The sequence below is a fragment of the Myzus persicae genome, unplaced genomic scaffold (assembly GCF_001856785.1).
Source record: "Myzus persicae strain clone G006 unplaced genomic scaffold, MPER_G0061.0, whole genome shotgun sequence".
Classification (NCBI taxonomy): Eukaryota; Metazoa; Arthropoda; class Insecta; order Hemiptera; family Aphididae; genus Myzus; species Myzus persicae.
Window position 1 is genome coordinate 307,739 of NW_019102076.1, and position 20,047 is coordinate 327,785.

At 28.2% G+C, this 20,047-nt stretch overlaps 2 protein-coding genes across 4 annotated transcripts; both read left to right on the plus strand.

Moving 5' to 3' along the window:
* Nucleotides 1-389: 389 nt before the first annotated feature.
* On the plus strand, nucleotides 390-2,562 carry LOC111031143. The gene is made up of 4 exons (XM_022310966.1): nucleotides 390-524; nucleotides 1,160-1,361; nucleotides 1,416-1,457; nucleotides 1,534-2,562. The coding sequence occupies exons 1-4, from the start codon at nucleotides 390-392 to the stop codon at nucleotides 1,899-1,901; spliced, it is 747 nt and encodes a 248-aa protein (XP_022166658.1). The 3' UTR covers nucleotides 1,902-2,562.
* Nucleotides 2,563-7,123: 4,561 nt separating this feature from the next.
* LOC111031142 (poly(rC)-binding protein 3-like) lies at nucleotides 7,124-16,593 on the plus strand. Of its 3 annotated transcripts, XM_022310965.1 has the most exons (11): nucleotides 8,367-8,546; nucleotides 8,744-8,840; nucleotides 9,762-9,818; nucleotides 9,882-9,998; nucleotides 10,054-10,311; nucleotides 10,954-11,034; nucleotides 11,115-11,199; nucleotides 11,834-12,011; nucleotides 12,539-12,673; nucleotides 15,945-15,977; nucleotides 16,447-16,593. In XM_022310965.1, exons 2-10 carry the CDS (start codon nucleotides 8,751-8,753, stop codon nucleotides 15,973-15,975), a joined length of 1,032 nt encoding a protein of 343 aa, XP_022166657.1. In that variant the 5' UTR covers nucleotides 8,367-8,546; nucleotides 8,744-8,750; the 3' UTR covers nucleotides 15,976-15,977; nucleotides 16,447-16,593. The 3 variants fall into 3 exon arrangements, with proteins under 3 accessions (XP_022166656.1, XP_022166655.1, XP_022166657.1); XM_022310964.1 differs by lacking the exons at nucleotides 8,367-8,546; nucleotides 15,945-15,977; nucleotides 16,447-16,593 and adding exons at nucleotides 7,124-7,528; nucleotides 12,803-14,556; XM_022310963.1 differs by lacking the exons at nucleotides 15,945-15,977; nucleotides 16,447-16,593 and adding an exon at nucleotides 12,803-14,556 and having other exon boundaries at nucleotides 8,366-8,546.
* Nucleotides 16,594-20,047: the final 3,454 nt, after the last annotated feature.

Sequence of the window (20,047 nt, forward strand, 5' to 3'; positions counted from 1 at the left end):
ACAAAGATAATATTTACTAAAAATACAAATCTTTGGGCTGAGCAAGATCAGGTGGGACAACTATTGATTATATAATGAGTGAATTGCACGTAAATCGATTTTTATTTGAGGTGACTATAGCTGTCTTACTAAACACTTAAGCCAGGTTTTTGATTTTACGCTTTTTTACATACAAAAAAAAAACATTAGGTATGCGACGGCACAAAAAGCTTCCAAACCACAGTATGAATATTGTACAAACATTTTAAAAAAAACAATAAATCTTTGCCCGGGCAACGGTGGAGCGACCGCTAGTATTATATACATAACTACGCATATAGGTATCTATTATTTGTGTAAAAATATAATTCCGTTCCTTAAGAATATTGGTATTTAACGATTTGTTAAAAATGACTGAAGAATTCTGGATGGGCCTGGTATTTGGCTTTATCGGAGTCGTGGGAATGATAAGTCGCCTTTTATCAAATTACAATCAAACATCCGACGACGATCACGAACAGAAATCAGTAACGGAGGACTTGGAGGTAAACAAAATATAATACATATATTATATTATAATGTGTAATAGCTTGGAGTATTTTAACTACTTTGAGTAGCCTAGATTTAAGATAGGAAACGGCTAAGACCTAACCAATGAGGGTGATTAAATCCGTATTAAAATATGATTCAGTATTTAATTTTTTCTTTTAAAAAAACACCATTACAGTACTTTTGTTGTTTTATAACTTTAAGAAAGATTCTTAAAATGCAAGATGGTTGTAACGAAGCCCTTCTCAGGACCAACACATAGTATTGAATAGCATTTGCGTATTATACGTATGGATAGGCAACATGTATTACAAACACCAATCACAAATAGGCCACACTTTAAAAGTCGATTACCGACCACCTATTCAAATTACAAATAGTTAAAAAAAATGCCCGGGTGGGGGCGGCCTCTCTCTCTAGACACCGGTGACTGCCCGGAGAGAAGTGCCGCCCGTGACCGAGGTTCGAATCGGCGACGGTGCGCGTTGCAACCGAAGCGTTATCAACTCGGCCCCTTCGTCCCCCATATTGTTATAAGGTAGGAAGTATAATGTAGGTTTATATGCTACATAAACAACTGCTTAAGTTGCAATACAAACTAAGTAGTATTACTACCTATTTATATTAATAGGATGACAGTGATAATGACACTGACGAGTTCTTCGACACGGAAACTGGAAGTGAAATAGACATTATTGAGAGACATGATGCAGAGGTTGTAAATGGTACTCGGATTATCGAGAAACATGATGCAGAAACTGAATGTGACATTCAAATTAACGAGGAAAATAAAAATGAAAATATTATGGAGCAGAGATTAAAATCTATTGAAGGTTAGTTTTTTAAGTAATTAAATTAAATTTCAACTAAAAATACCTTAATTTTAGATACACTCATGTTACTGAGAATAGAGATGGCATCCATGAAAAGTAATATTAGATACAATATATATAGGAATACCTATAATAGTATTAAACATTATTTTTACATTTAACATTCGTTTAGGAAGTAGATCAAAGACTAGGATTTCAATCCGACTGGATCAACCTAGCACAAATTGCAACCAAATGCATTATTGCCAACAATCAACACCACCACCGTGCTGGGGACATCCAATGCCAGGGACTCAACCTACACACTCGGTACCGACCCCAACGCCTCCACCACCACCACCCATGACGACCGGCACACCAGCATTCCGGAATAGTAGTCAGGAAACGGTAGAAGCGTGCTCCTCTGAGGAGGCCAGGCCTAATCAAAAGGCGCCAGTCATTTATGGCCGTATACCGATTACTACCGAAATATTAGCATCCGTCAAACTAAGGCCACCGAGTGAGAGGATTTTCAAGAAGCGACCGACTACAACGAAGTAAGAACTTCAAAAATAATTTCTTAAGATCTAGGATTCAGTGGTTTTAATAACACTCCTAACCAAACTTTACAACTTGCCAGTTTCATTATATTTCATTTTTATTGATATTTGTGGGTGGTTAAATAGTTTATATCAGTTGGCATAATGTCTAATTTTGAACTTTTTAATTTCTTCATCACAATTGGGTATTATTCTTTTTTCAATCATTAATTACTGCTTATCCACTGTGTTTTGTAGTTTCTTGAAAGTCCCCAACAATTCGCGCGTACCCACGTAGCTTTGTATATTTGTGAAAATTAAATTAAACTAAATTAAACTAAATCAAATACATTCACATTTTCTTCAAATTTATACAGTTCTAGAAAATATTGCATTAATCAGGATATTCATTAATTGGAGTCAGTAGCTCTAGTTCACAGTATACATTGTAGGTATGTATTGTTGTGGAGTTAATGTAATGTTAATGTAATGTATGACTATAATAGCATAGAATAAACATATTTTATAGAATAAACCGGGTGATTCTCTTATCACCAACCAGTCAATATCTCTGTAAGTATTAGGAATTTAAAATTTTTTTTTTTACTTTCTAGATTTTACTGTTAATTTTGATAATTTTAATTGCCTCCATTGATTAATAAAACATTATCAACTTTCGATTTTCAAATGGCAATACCTTAACAAAAATCAATATACATATTGAAAAAAATAATTTCAACGTGTACCTACAGAATTTAATTTAAGTAATCTGTTAGCGACTTATTACTGTTTAAATATTCATTCAATTTACTGCCGATGGGCAATTTATCAAACCTAACAGTCAAAACCGGAAGTCAAAACGAAATTATATGTCTCAATTTAATGATCCAAACGGTCATAATCGATAATAATTACTAATAAGTAGTAATTACAAATTTCACTTTGTGCCCTATACCCACTCACACCTGACCACCAAGTGTCTATAGTAAACTCATAGATAATATAAGAATGGATGAGTCATTTTTCATACTACCATTCTGCACACAAATTAAAACCCATGATTGAATCCGCTTGGAGAGAAAAATTAAATTATTAATAATACAACAATAATATGAATTACGATATGCAACAAATTGCATTTCATATAATAATATATAATATAATCATAATACATCATTGGTTTTCACCTTTGTATGGATCAATTTTGTATGTGTACTTACTTATTCAAAAATATGATATTTATATATATATATATTTAAATAGTCAACTTAAATACGAACTGGTACTTATTTTTATTATACTTTATCAACTATCATTAGTTAGTTGTCAACTGGAAGTAGCATCCTCATAAATCAATCTAATGATAGTTGATTAAGTATAACAAAAATAAGTACCAGTTCGTATTTAAGTTGACTATTTAAATATATATATATATATATATCATATTTTTGAATAAGTAGGTACACATACAAAATTGATCCATACAAAGGTGAAAACCAATGATGTATTATGATTATATTATATATTATATGAAATGCAATTTGTTGCATATCGTAATTCATATTATTGTTGTATTATTAATAATTTAAATTTTCTCTCCAAATGTGTAAGCCAACTGGAGAGGCGGATTCAATCATGAGTTGTAATTTGTGTGCAGAATGGTAGTATGCAAAAATGACCCATCCATTATTCTTATATTACCTATGAGTTTACTAGAGACACTTGGTGGTCAGGTGTGAGTGGGTATAGGCACAAAGTGAAATTTGTAATTATTACTTATTAGTAATTATTATCGATATTACCGTTTGGATCATTAAATTGAAACATATAATTTCGTTTCGACTTCCGGTTTTGACTGTTAGTTTGTTGATAAATTGCCCATCGGCAGTAAATTGAATGAATATTTAAACAGTAATAAGTCGCTAACAGATTACTTAAATTAAATTCTGTAGGTACACGTTGAAATTATTTTTTTCAGTATGTATATTGATTTTCGTTAAGGTATTGCCATTTGAAAATCGAAAATCGAAAGTTGATAATGTTTTATTAATCAATGGAGGCAATTAAAATTATCAAAATTAACAGTAAAATCTAGAAAGTAAAAAAAAAAATTTTAAATTCCTAATACTTACAGAGATATTGACTGGTTCGTGATAAGAGAATCACCCGGTTTATTCTATAAAATATGTATATTCTATGCTATTATAGTCATACATTACATTAACATAAACTCCACAACAATACATACCTACAATGTATACTGCGAACTAGAGCTACTGACTCCAATTAATGAATATCCTGTATAATGTAATATTTTCTAGAACTGTATAAATTTGAAGAAAATGTGAATGTATTTGATTTAGTTTAATTTAGTTTAATTTAATTTTCACAAATATACAAAGCTACGAGGGTACGCGCGAATTGTTGGGGACTTTCAAGAAACTACAAAACACAGTGGATAAGCAGTAATTAATGATTGAAAAAAGAATAATACCCAATTGTGATGAAGAAATTAAAAAGTTCAAAATTAGACATTATGCTAACTGATATAAACTATTTAACCACCCACAAATATCAATGAAATGAAATATTATGATACTGACAAGTTGTAAAGCCTGGTTAGGAATGTTATGAAAACCGCTTAATCCTGGATCTTAAGAAATAATTTTTGAATTCGCGTCGAACATAGCTTGAAATATTGTTGAATACGATGCTCTCAATCCGGCAGAAAATTATATGTTAAATACCCATAATTATTTGGGAATAAATAAAAATAAATATGTTACATTGTTTATTAAAAAATAAAAATATAAATAAATACTTAACTATTTTTATTTGCCACGTACATAAAAGTTCTAATTTAAGGAGTGTTTTATGTAAAATTGTATAAGTCAGAGGTTCCCAAACTGTGGGTCGCGACCCAAAAGTGGGTCGCGATTATACTTTTGGTGGGTCGCACTATTTTTTTAAATAATACAAAAATATAATCATCTATTACTTTTCGTTGATGTTCAAAGTTCAAATTCAGTTTTATCGTCAATCCTTATCTGTGAGTATGACAATTACGAGTTTACCAGCGGCCGTGTCAAATACTATATATTATACTTATTATACATTTTTTTCGTAATTACATAAAATGTAATAAAATAGTTTAATTTTCTGTTGTATGGTAAAAAAAAAAAAGGTCATTCATTGATATTGTGGGTCGCTATATTTAAAAAAAAATTCAAAATGGGTCGCACAATAAGAAGTTTGGGAACCTCTGGTATAAGTATTAATCATCACTATACTGCCAAGTGCCAATAAACTTATTGGAATATTATTTTTCCCGCTTTACTATATACATTACGCACAGCGTGTGCACACTTGGTTTAAGCAGTATTTTAGTGACACGCCTATGTGTTAAGATGGGAAAGTATTAAAATGCATATATATCGTTTAATATTACACCAGTTATATTTCCATGTCAGTGGCTCAACTAGGGTTTTCTTCGGGATGCTCCCTCTCACCACCCCTTTGAGCTGTTTAAAATAACCTATCAAAGTATCAACAACTATAAGTGTATTCATTAAATATAGAGAAGCATATTTATAGATATATAGTAGGTATATCAATATATCAGTATCTCTATATATGTTACGGGCAATGTGGAATACCGGGCAATGTAAACCACCCCTTTTTTTTCTAACCAACATTATTTTTTATTATTATTATAAATTATAATCATTAACTATTTGTAGTGTTGATTTTTTTTTAAAACAATCATTATTAATTTTATTCATGTACCATAATATTACGAATATTTTGATAAAATAACAAAAAAAAATTAACAAGTATCTTAATTTTATTTTTACAATAAATTATAATTTTAATATTACCTATTTATTTGAACAAGATTTAGAAACATGACACTTGGAATTGCATAGTCTGCTTTTCTACATTTGTTTTTTATAGGCAGTACGATATTAAAATCATTGGTCGGTAGTACTTGTTCTTGTATAGTTTCTTATACAACACCAGTCGGTATCGCGAATCGGTCGGTTGAGACACATCGGACACATCTGCAGCGAAGGAGACCACTACTGGTCGACAAAACCTTAACCCTAATTGAAATAACCCTTTCGCAGACAATTTCCCACCAACTGATACGTTGGCATAATATATTATGCATTTATACATTATACCGAAAGATATGTTCGGAGCACGGTCGGTGGAATATTGTCTGCGAAAGAGTTGGTTAGTGTCCTTCGCTGTAGATGTGTCCGACGTGTCACAAGTCACAACCGACCGATTCGCGATGCCGGCTGGTGTTGTATAAGAAACCATACAAGGACAAGTCGTACTACCGACCAATGACAAGGCTAAAGTGGAGTTAAGAACGATGGTGCAGTCAGAATTTTAGTTATGGTTATATTATAACCATAACTAATAATAAACTTATAAGTTCAAAAAAAAAAACCAAAAATTGTGAGGGGGTGGTAAAGTGCATTTGTTCCCCAATGATTTGACATCCTCATTAATCTACCTATGTACGAGACTGTGAAATTAAATAAATTCAGTGTTGGGCAAGTTACTTTTTTTTGGTTATTAAAATATATTATGAGCAATATCGGGACACCGATTTTAATTATTTAAAGTGCATCCATCAAATGTATCAACTTTATTTTACTTACAGGATCACAATTGAAAATATTATAGATAGGTACTGACTGTTCTCTCTGACCTCTGTATAGCGTCATTTCAGTTTTCAATAGAGAGGGCATAGTTTTGATCATACCACATGGGTAACTTAAAAAATATATAGAATAAGTATACTTCAACTATTAATTATTAATTTCGTCAATAATTTCTTAGTACACGATAGACGGTTTCTGAGATAAATGCTAATAAAATATTAAATTAATATTATAGTAAAGATAATCGGAAAATACTATAAATATTTATACTATATATATATAGTATAACATAGATGTCTGTGGAAACTACTCTGACAACTCGGTAACGTGGTTAATCATTTGGTAACCTTACCTATCCAACCAATCACAGCAAAGAATTTTAAGGGGGTTCACAGCTCGCCATGTCGTGTACAGTAAGTTGAGTATATCCAACTTGTAGAAATTTTGTATTAAAAACACTACACGACACAAAGAGATGTGAATCCACGAACGTGTCTGCTCTATGTTAAACCATGGTTGAAATGTATGTACATTGTACAACCGTGGTCTAAACTCAACATTATCACTAATCAGTTATCACTAAACGCCATAATCACATCGCCATCCAATATTGGCATTTTGGCAATTCAGAGTTCAGACTTCAGAGTCGACAAAGTCTGAACTTCAGGCGGCTTCGTAATTATAATCAGTAGTTGCAAATCGCATATCATTAATCACATTATACCGGTAATAACACTACCTATTGGCTATTGTATGGCTGTTTCGCAATCATCGTCTCCGACCATCAATGCACGATAGATGATTGAACATAATACTCATAAAGTTGTTGTATAGACAATATTCCATCACATCGTCTCCTGGTCTATTCTACAGAAAAGTACCAAAAACAGCAAATCGTACCTACAAACCTTTATAATATACATCATTACTGGTTGCTGTAAAATAACACCTCCAACGACTTCACAAGTTTCAGGTAAATGATTTTAGTATTTTACTTTCAATAATAACCCTAAATAATTATCCTTTCATACCATTGTATTAAACACATTGCCCAATTATCTCGGGCAAATTTACTATTTAACCAATCTCTAGGACTAAGTATAGGTAGTCTATTATATAGCAATTATTCGACATTTCGATGGTTTTAAAGGCATCATGTATGATGTATCAACTACGATCCTTGACTAAATTTAAATTGTTTTCATGTCGTTGGGCATCTGTCACGATTAACGCATCAACTCTCTTGAGGTTCCGATTTATGAAAATTCAAAAATCCCGCCCGGAGATAGATAACTAAATCGATTCATACAAAATATATAGCAGGCGCCAGGCCGGGTCGGACTTTTTTGATGTCGTGGGCCAAAAATAAATATAAATATTTCACGGTTCACAATTTGAGTATACCTTATTTTATTTAAACAAAAATGTATAATCAAATCGAATTTACTCTAATTAAGTTCATAACTGTTACGTCTTACGTTATTCATTGAACAAAGTATCTACAATCTATGGTTTTAATCAGCAGTTTCATAAACATTCAATAATATCTTAGCCCTTAGATCGTGATTTGTGTACAAATTAAAAATTGAACGTGCATTTTTTTTTGTTAATTTTATAATAATTGATAGTTAATTTTATATATTGACATGTAGCTATGTACTATAATATTTTTTCGTGATGATATAACTACTAGATATGTAGGTAGTTTTTTAAACCATTTGTTTGTGGGAGGGACCTGGGGGAGTATTATTTTTTTTATAAACGGTAACACTGCGCTATCCCTCGCGTCTATTCCATATTACCTACTACAATGTTACTCCATGGTTCATAATGTATCGTGCATCTATCAAAATATTATAATTTATAATATCACATAATTACCTATTATTATCATAATTCATTAATAATAAATCTCGAATTATTTTACTCATGAAATATACTCGAGTAATTACCAATTAATGATACCAAACTTCAATTTGCAGCGATCGTAGGTACGTATTGTGTTCACTGTTCAATTAGGATATTGCATTACTGCCTATGTATTAAGTTTATCATATAGGCAGTTGATACTTGTTGTCTGTACCTGTCTTAGTGTTTTGACCTGGCGGTTCAATGTTTTTATATTTACCTAATTAATAACAGAAAATATAAGAACAGTATATAGTAAAAACTTTTGATGTATGTTAAGGTAAAAAATGGAAAACGTACAGCAAAGTTCCAATGGATCAAGTTTCAATGATTACAACGATGTCAATCTGACCATACGGATTCTATTTCATGGCCGAGTATGTTGTATATTATTTCATTTTTGTATTATTTAAGAGGGTGCTACACATGCATTTGTTGTCTATCTATTTACATTATATATTTTAATAGTTTTGTTTTTAATATATTATTAAACTTAAAGACGATAACATTATCTGTACTTTTATGTCTCTTTTTTCTCATTATTTTGAAGATTATCTAGAATATTTTATAGGTAATACTATAAAAGTATAATATTGGATATAACCACTGACAGGGTACAGCCTACCTTTATTGTCCTAGGTTTGATAATATTTCCATATTGGTAAATGTACTTAATAAAGCTACCTAACTTTATACTACTAGACAAGCAATGAGTAAATGAAAATCGTAACAACGTAGATGGCCCTTTGGATTAATCAATTACTCGTATGTACTGTAATGCAGGGCAGCAGGATCAAAAATGTATGTATAGATTATTTTATTTTTTCCTTAAGACAGCCTACATTGATGCAAGATGTTATACACAGTTCTTGTTTAGTAGTACAAAGTATGTTACCTAACCTATTACCCATTGAACAAAACTTTCAAAATCTAAATGTTTTATGTAAGCATATGACCGAGACTACATAAGCATGTGTATTATAGTATAGTTGACTCTTAAGGATGATCTTAGATTATGATTTATGATTCAAATTTTATTATTTTTTCTCTTTTAATTTTAATATGTTTTTACCATTTTGGCAGTCTATTTAACATAAACAAAAGGCAACATGGATTAACTTATAAAATATTTATAATTTTTTTTTTTTTACTGACAATATTTGCCAAAAAAGCATTACATACAAACAGTTCAAAATTGTAGCTAAATGTTAATTAAATGTGTGCACTTAATTTTATATCATATGCATGTACCGGGTATATACATTTTTATGATAACTTTCATTTTTTTTCCACTTTAGGAAGTCGGAAATGTTATTGGTAAAGGAGGTGAAACTGTAAAAAATATAAGAGACCAGGTAAATAATTAAAGAAATTGTTCAACCTGTTAATATTATTAAAATAATTTAATATTTTTTTAGTCTGGTGCTAGAGTTTTAATCTCTGATGGATCAACTCCAGAACGTATTGTGACCATTACTGGAACTACAAATGCAATTTGTAAAGCTACCGAGCTTATTGGACTTAAAGTCGAAGAAGTAAGAATTTTAATGTAAATATAGATTTTAAAATTACATTTTACTATTTTTTTAGTTTTTTGAAAGACAAAATGGTGATTGGAATGGCCCAAAAGCGCCTTTGACTTTTAAGCTTATTGTGCCAGCATCTCAATGTGGTTTCATAATTGGTAAAGGTGGATGTAAAATAAAAGAAATTAGAGAATCAAGTGGAGCTGCCATACAAGTGGCATCAGACATGTTACCCAATTCAACTGAACGTCTAGTTTCAATTACTGGTACTACGGGCACAATATCTCAATGTGTTTATCAAGTGTGCAACGTCCTATTAGATGTAAGAAAAAATAAAATATTTATTTCAAGCATTAAGTAAATTAAATAGTTGACGTATGGTGTACTGGTGGATACACGTGATATAAAATTTTCTATAGATATTAAATATTAATAATACTAAAGTATTTCAATTTATAGGACACTGAGTGAGATGTTTTTGATTTTTGAATCAGTGTTATTTCTATTAGGCAAATGAGTAAGACAAGTAAACTATTTGATGCTCAAAAGAGTTTTTCTATGGATAAGTCATAAATTACTTATTTGACATATTAAAATTAAGTTCTGTTGGTATTTGGACAGTTTTTTTTATAAAATAGTAATAATAAGAATATGAAGACGTAATTATATTCTGAAAATCAATTAATCACAATAACTCAAAAAACTTAAATCAAACTTTTATTTATTTGTTTGTCCCTTAAAGTGTTTATTAGTTGTATTTGAAGAATATAACCTGAAAAATGCATAAGTTGAATTTATTTTTATTCTCCTTGAGATTTTAGTTATTAAGATTACTGTATTATTATATAGGTCTTAACATTGTTTTATTTTTGTGTTAACTTGAATATCAGTATATTTTAGTTACAGAAATTACTGTATGTTCTAAGATAATATGAAATATCTAAAATAATTTATAACTTTTCAGTCCCCGCCACGTAGTGCAACAATCCCTTATGATCCTCGTAGTAAGACTTCAGGATTTGCTAGTAGTGCAGTTGGTAATGATGTAAGTTTCTTATTAGTTTATTACTAATTAAAATCTATTAATAATGTACATTTTGATTAACTATTATAACACTGTTTTAGTTTGGAAGACAACGCACTAATCCTCTGGCTAGTCTTGCAGCTCTTGGATTAGGAACTGCGTCCACTGGAGGTATCAATCCAGCTGGTATGTACTAGTGTTTTTAAATTTTGAATTGTAATGAAAAAACTTGGTTTTATATTGAATTGTGTAGTACAACTTTGGGGAGGCAGCTGATTAAAATAATTTACTTTTCTTTAACAAAATCACTAAAGTTTGCAAATTATTTTATGGTTAAAAATTGTTATTATGCAACTTAAGGCATAAACATTTATTACAAGATTTCTCATTAGTTATTCTTACTATCATTAAAATCAAATTCAACACTTCCATTACAGTAAACTACTCAATAATGAGGTAAACCAAAAACCAACCTACAACAGAGCTATTTCAGTTTTTCCTTTATTTTAAATTAATGATATCCAAAAAATAAAAACGATACTATTAATATCTTTGACTACCTTATATCTATTACTGTTCTTCTTAGCATTGGAAACACAGACAGTTTATGTATCTGAGCCATATCTTAATTAATTTGCAGTGAATAGTATATTATGTATATTTTGGATAGCTTATTAAAATGCATGCATACTTGAAAAACTTTTTTTGGGAACTTGAGTTTTCAATTTTAATTAGAAATAGTAAAGTAGATAGAGATTTTTTAATGTGACAAACCAGTCTACCTTTTTATAATTTTTTATTCAATTTAATTATATTTCAGCCTTAGCTGCATTGGCTGGAAGTCAGTTGAGAACAGGTAATCGTCAAAACCGAAATGGTAGTGGAGAACATAAAAATCAAAATTCTAATTCAAACACTGAGACAATATCTATGACTGTACCTAATGATTTAATTGGATGTGTCATTGGCAGACGAGGAAGTAAAATCGCAGAAATACGGTAAGTTTTATCAAACATAGTATCCTACTCTATGTAAAAATGAATGTTGTATAATAATCACTGATAGGTTTATGGTGGGTTTTATTAAGATTTACCTTTTAAAGATGTTTTAGATACATTTATTTTCTTGAATAGATTAGTCTTGTGTTGTATATATATATATATAATAAAACATTAATCAGTCTGGTTATAATACATTGTTACTGTGAGTATAATTTTCAACACTTTGATTTCTTAAGTTGATATTTTTATTATGAAATTATTTGTTCGGTAAATTTTCATTTAAAATTCTTACTCACTATTCATTAAAGCTTAAAATTATAAAATCATGCTAGTTTATCTACATTAGAAGACAACCAATTTAAAAACAAATCTTTATACTATCAGTTAAAATAAATAGTTTTTATGAATAAGATCTTGATTTAGATATTGATCATATTAATGGTAACATTTGAAATTAATTGATATATTTAAAAATAATAATAATAATAAATAGTAAATATATCGTGTGTATGTATTTTATATAGACAAATAAGTGGTGCTTTAGTGCATATAGCTAAAGGTGAAGGAACTCATGAAAATGGTGAAAATGAGGATCGTCACATAACAATTACAGGAAACAAAGATTCTATTTCAGTGGCCAAGTACTTAATTGAAATGAGGTACAACTTTATTATTATGTTTAAGACAATATTCATGGGATCATAGTTGAGAATCCTAGTGTTATCATTAAATCCCTCGTATTGTATTATATGTCCTTTTTTTATCACTAATCCCAATTTCTTCTCTAGTGTGGAATTGCAGAAAGCCAATCTTGAGGGGGCAAACTCATCCTCTAGTCCTGATGATGGGTCCAGCTCAACCTTGCCCACTCCTCCAACAGTGGCCGCATCTCCTTTGTCGTCCGCCATCCCATTGGCTCAACTATTTGCCAAGCCGGGTGCCATTAATGCCCTATCCAGCTTATCTGCTCTTGGCGGCCTAACCGACCTCTTGGGAGCCTTATCTGGCGCCAATCAATCCCCTCCGATACAGACCACGGGTGTCCATCGCCCGAAAAATTATTTCCAGAGAAACCGCAGTCCTTCAGGCGAAAAAACCAAAGCAGACAGGACCAAGTTTGCTCCTTACTGAATGCTAATTGTTCCCAAATCCGCCAATTATTGATATTCTTACTAATGTTTTGTCCTACCCATCTTCATTTTTTTTTATTTATTTAATTATCTTTAAGAAATCTTCTAATTTTTGAAAGTCTGAAGAAAATTCTAAAAAACATTTTATTTGTTTTTAAAATATTTAACATGGTTGATTTTCTTTATGGAGTTAAACTTAAAACATTATAGATTCAAATCTCTTTCATGGGTAGAATTATTGCATTTTAAGGTTCTAGTATATCATTTTTATTTAATATATTTTATTGTGTCCAATTTATAATATTTCACTTTTTAGTTTAAATTGTTTCCAATCACTACTTATAGCCTTTATCTTTAGTTCTTACATTATATTTTTGTAGATCTTATAGATAATATATCTTGTATTCCTTATTTATTTATTTCTTAATTTTTAACAAACTAGTATGGAATCCAATAAATAAAATCTGCTCTGGTTACATTTGTTGATATTATATATTTATAATTATAGAATGTACGTATGGGTTTTCAAAGATTAAAGAGATAATAACTCGCTTTTTTACTACTTCATGTAGTTATGAAATATATTTATGTTTCAACTAGTCTTTATTATTTGTAAAAAAAAGTATCGGTGTTAATATTCTTTGAAGTATTAACTTCAATATTTATAAAATATGCATGTCTTAATTCTTATAACTTATAAGTTAAACAGAATATATATATATATATATATATAAACAATCTTTTTTATTTAAAAAGTATTATCGTCACAAGCATTTTGAAATTTTTCTTGGATGCAATTGAAAATTGGGCCCTTAATTTATTTGTTAATATTATTAATTTAGTTCAATGATAAAAGAAACAGTTTAAATATATTCTTATATAGTACTTCTTCAATATGTTATCTAATTTCTTATATATTCCAAGTATTTCTATCCATAATCAGTTATTACCCTTATGTATGCTTATTCTACATTATACAATATTTTTGTGATATATGCAATATTATTACGTCAAAGTATAACAGGTCAATACATTTATTTTATTTAACAATATATTGTATTATTTTTCCTTGCCTGGAACACTGGAAAAAAAGATTTGTTTTTTTAAAATAATAGTGACCATTTGATATAATTAATTTTCTTGATTTTGGTTCATTCTATGTCATACTTCCCCCTCTCCACACACAATATCATAGTAGTCTCATAATTTTGAAAAACATTTTCTATATGTAGCATACTAGATAGTAAATCTGAAAATATAGTAGATAGCATATTGAAAGTACTGTGATGGTGAAATACCACATGCATATGTTTTTCATTGTTAACACTAATTATTGGTACTTCTACGTACAAATCGGCCTGGAGTGATCTTTTAAAAAATATCATCTAAATATTTAAGAATATGAGTACATGGAATTATATTCATGTGTCAAGTAAAAATTTTCATTATTTCAACAAAACTAAAAATTAATAATATTGTTGTCAATTATGTTGCAATGTTAGTTTTTATACATGATATAACATATGATATTGTATTATTACGTCTAATTCTTACACATGTGTAGCATGAGCGCACACTCATACATATATTGTAATTACAATTACAATTGCACCATAATAATTATTGAAATTATTAATTATATTGTTATAACAAATAATCAATAATGCACCGTATATAATATTAGCTTGTTAAACTTACTGTTAAGCTTACATCCCAACCAAAATGAATTTTCAAGTTATTTTTCATAAGATAATAATTCTTGTTTAACATTTTTATCAGAGAAGACACCTTTAAAGTTTTTAGAATATCGAAAATGATAAAAACTTAAAATTTGATTTTACACTCATAAAGAAAGTAAATTAAACATTTTACTAAAGGTTCCTAGAGCAGTGTTAACAATAAAATAAATAATATATAAGAAATAAAATGTACTTCAATTATTTTGTGATAAAAATTATTATATGTGTATTTAACATATTACTATACAATTTAAATCTGAAGATGGCTTTTAATTGAAACTGGTAGTTACCAATAAACATAATTACTTCTTTCAAGAATTTATGTTTTATTTATTTGATGTAATATTTATTTTATTGTATTACGAGTAAAAAAACGTTAAAATCTTAACTTTTCTTAGTAGTCTGCTTTGTGTTAAAATTTAAAACTAATAACCTTGTATTCATAAATGTAAAATTATGGTAAAATAATAAACTTATTTTATTTCATTTTCAATTGTAATATTTTAATCCTAGTAAAACATTTACATTCATAATTAAATACAATTTTAATTTTAATAATAATACGTTTGTATGTTTTTTTTTTAGTTGTATTATGAAGTTTATTGTTTACTTTTAGACTTAAATAATCTAAATCAATTTTTTCCTTGATCCCACTTTGTGGTCTGTTTCTATACATAATTTTGACACTCCAGTAACACTGTCTACCTGTGAAGCTTAAGCTATTTGTAATTGTCCACTACATTTGTGATATCTAATGTAAAAAGTAACTACTTTTACAATTACTATTATAATCCTTATTGATGATAATTTAATATGATCTATAGCTACAAGTAAGCTATTTTTTTCCTGAAAAATCCATCAAGATAACACAATCAATGGGTAATTTATATTTAAATTGTATGCTTAAATTATTGTTTCTAATTTTATTATGCGAGTCATTATTTTCCTTTTTTATTTTACTGATATGCAATCCACCATTTACAATCATTAATTATTAAGCTGTATTCAATTTATATTTACAATTTACTAATTTCATTTGTTTTATTTTTATTTATTTTTAGAAATATTGGTCAAACTGTTGATGTGTTTTAAGTGTAAGTATTTACAATCAGCATAATAAATATTTTAAAAGGATGTAATTGTAATTGGTTTTCTCTCCCTGGCCCATGAACAATATCGCAAATTACATCCTGCAAAACCAATATTGTGCCATTAGCTTTAGTACTGAGTGATTTGACATACTATGAAACTTTAAGTTAAAAATATTATGTGTGTATCTTGGCATTTTTACAGTATTTAAATTTTAAATTGATATTTGATCATTTTTTATTCGTAATATTTTATATACTCGTGACATGCAAAATAATGGAAATATCATTAAAAAAGTCTAATGTAGAAACTAGAAACTCATATAATTTTCTAAATTTGAAAATTGGTCGATCACTTAATACCCTAATTTTCTACAAATTTTGATATGATGGCTTCCTTAGAGATTGAAAAACTGATTGCAGACTCCTTAACAAAAATACAAAAAATAATATTTACATTTTTTAATATTTACAGACAATTTTGCGGATTCTCAAGGGTCCATGAACCACGAATTTGGAAACCCAGTTGCTAAAGCTAACAATTCAATGTTGGTTCTACAAGATGCTAGTTATTGTACATGGGTTAGAGAGAGAAAACAGATCAGAAAGTGCTGAAGACAATTACAGTCAGATAATGTAATGTTATTTGTAATTAATATAGACATTTTACTAATATATTTAATTGTAAAAGTCTAAATAATAAGAAAAAGTTCGTAATCATTATTGATGATAAATTGCTGTAAAATGTCATTAAAAAAAGTAAAAAGTTAGTTACTTTGCTACTTTTCATTTTTGGATTTTCGTTAATTTCATTTTCTTCTTCACTTTTTGAAAAAAATTAATAATATATATACATAATGCATATGTATAAAAATAGTGTAATGGCTTTGAGTATATTACCTTTTTTTTACTCTCCTAAAAAAGCAATGTGCTTGAGCTAATTTCTAATAATGGATTAAAACTAGAGAACATTTTATTTAGTGACTAGTGCCAGATTGTATGAAAAATCACTAAGCATCTAATCAATCAGTAGTGAGCTAATTGTCCCTTAAACATGATTTAGTATTTTAGTGGCCCATGATTATTGGTCCACTATGTTTTATTGAAGCATTAAATGAATAACAAATTTCATGCAAACTCTGACATAGAAGTATTAACTAATATTTATAGATTTATCAAAGATTCTATGGTTGCAAAATTTATCAGTGAATTCATAAGTATAAATTGTTCACAAAGTCAACTATTACAAAGGTATTAGCAAGGCTGTGCATTAATGACTAACGAGTAAAAAATATAATTACTTTTAACTAAATAGCATAAAGAATTAATTTCTAATTTCTAACTTAACAAGTTCAAATTTGTTCAGGTTATACAATTAGTATACAATTAGTATCAGTTAATTAATTATATAGTATTCTTTTCTTAATATAATTCCCATAGTTAATGTTATGTATAATATTAATTTTATAAATAAAAATAAATTGTAAATATATCTATTATTTATAGTTATTATATTATGTTGAAGTTTTGAATGCAGTATACACTGTATCTGGATTTAAATAGTTATAGAAATAACTTATATAAATATAACTTAATATAAAATTATATTCTCATCCAAGCCCTAATTTCTAAGTTCAAAAACAACACTATCAGATAACATTTAACTTAAACGACTAAGAAAATTAGTTCACTTGCCCAGCCTTGTCCCTTGTGTATTATGTGTAAACGTGTAAATTGTAATGTACCAAATATGGATCTTAAAATCGGTAAAGTTTTTACAATATATTTTCATAACAAAATAAGTTGAGTATTACAATTGAAAATCATATTTTCATGCATTTAAATTTAATGTACCTACTGCAAGTCTGCGAGTGTTGAAGTAATATAGTATCAAATATTAAAATATATTTAACACCAACTATGTATCATAATTTAGCTATTTAATTTATTAGAAAGTCCTTAAAATAAAATCCAAATTCAAGTAGCTAATCTTGTTTTTTAGGAGGTTATTAGTTCATACAATCATCCGAATGTCAAATTGTTTATTTGATAAATACTTACAACAAATTTAAATTTAAAAATATAACACAAGATACAATGCTATTAGGTATAAAGAAAAATATTCTCAATATTTGTTGAAAAGTTGTGTCATATTCATATAGGCAATAATTACAAACTACTTAGGAAAAGCACATATCAGGTGAAATAATGACTTTGTAATAGATAGGTAGTAGGTACCTATATAACGTGTATGATATTTAAAAATACAATTTGTGGTAGGTGTACATGTTATTTTTAATCATACTCATGTTGTTTTTTATTTAAGTTCAATTTGTTAGCATGTTATGCGTATAGAAGTCTTAACTCACTAAACAATTGAACTATTGTAAAAGCCAACATAGGAACACAGATAATGTTCTTATCATCAAGTTTCATAATAAGTTTATTCACTCTAATTTTTAAACTAACGGAATTAAATGTGATTTGTTGAGCGTAAATTGGCTATGCTACACCTTTGTAGGACGGAGAAAAAACATTTTAAGATTTATATGATACCAGATAAGATATAACATTAGAAATGTTATATTAACATGTAATAAATTATATTTAGTTTGTTTTAAAATAACATTACTTTTATTTTATAAATTATTAGACAACAGTTAATTATTAAAATATATCGATAAAAGAAATAATTAATATTGAATATTTGAATGTGAATCAGTGCTCCTGTTACAATTTAAGATAAATAAATAATAGGTAATGTATACTAATATTTTATATTTTATAATTGTGTGACTAGTTTACAAAGTTATATGTATAGGTTATAACTAAGGTATGGACTTAAATGCAGATACCAATTTTTTTTCTGAAAGTCAAAATATGGAGTTTCTAGCACAAAATTCTATGAAACTTTTATTTTAAGAGCATTTATTAGAATGTTCAGTGAATTTTTTAACTTGGATACCCACATCTTTCATATATTTCATAAGAACAGATGAATTTTGACAAAAATGTACCATAAAAATAAAATAAAAAGGTGCTGTTTATTTTTGTAACCAACCTATGTTTTTACCTATGTGGCGCATCGCGCATGTACTAGACAAAACCGTCAGTGGCTGCACAATAGTCTGCTGAAATCTGAAACCTAATTTTAAAAATAACTTTTAAGGTCATTTTGTAAAGTTTGTAATTACTTGATATAAGTAAATTATGTCGTATTTAAAAGCATTTTCTTGTGTTTATTACATTTAAATTTGAGCTCTAGACCTAACTCGCAAAATGATATTAATTAAATTGATAAATCGTAAATGGTAGGTAGGTATCTATCAATGTATCATTTAATATATTTGATGAAGTTCAAAAAATATTTGAATACGTACAAAACTTTTTGTAAGAAACTTAATATTTCACAAATAAATAATGTGATAACATTTTTTCTAAGAAGGTACCCACCACACACTAATTTCTTGAATTTATCCCCAAATACTATTTATTAATTAAGTGGAAATTGTATATTGCAGTCTCATAGACAAAAAAAAATGTATTTTATCTAACAGAAATTTTTTAGATAGAATTACATATATTATAGGTTCTAATTTGGTTAGGTATTTTAAATAGAAGTTTCTTTAATGGACTTTTCGCTGTGCTATCATTTAAATATATTTTTATACATATGTATATATTTATATATATATATATATATGTATATATTTATAGATATATAATTATTAGTTTTATAACACTAATGTCCCAAAACAGTAATTTTTATGAGTTAAAAATAAATTTTTCCGAAAGTATTAAAATAAAAAAACACTGGAAAGTACTATCTAATATTAAAATACAAATGACAGACGGCGCTTTGTGTAGGCAATCTAGGGCCACTGATTTATTATTTTTCACTAGAGCTTGGATTTTGATGACTTTTCCATTTTTTTTTCCATAAGTCCTATACAAGTCTAACCAAAAACTAAATTTGTTTCGTGGCATAACAATTTAGAATGTGTAATTTGTATTTTTCATTTTTTGTGTTAAATGCATTTTATTGCATTTTTAATCTCATTTTTACAATTATTACG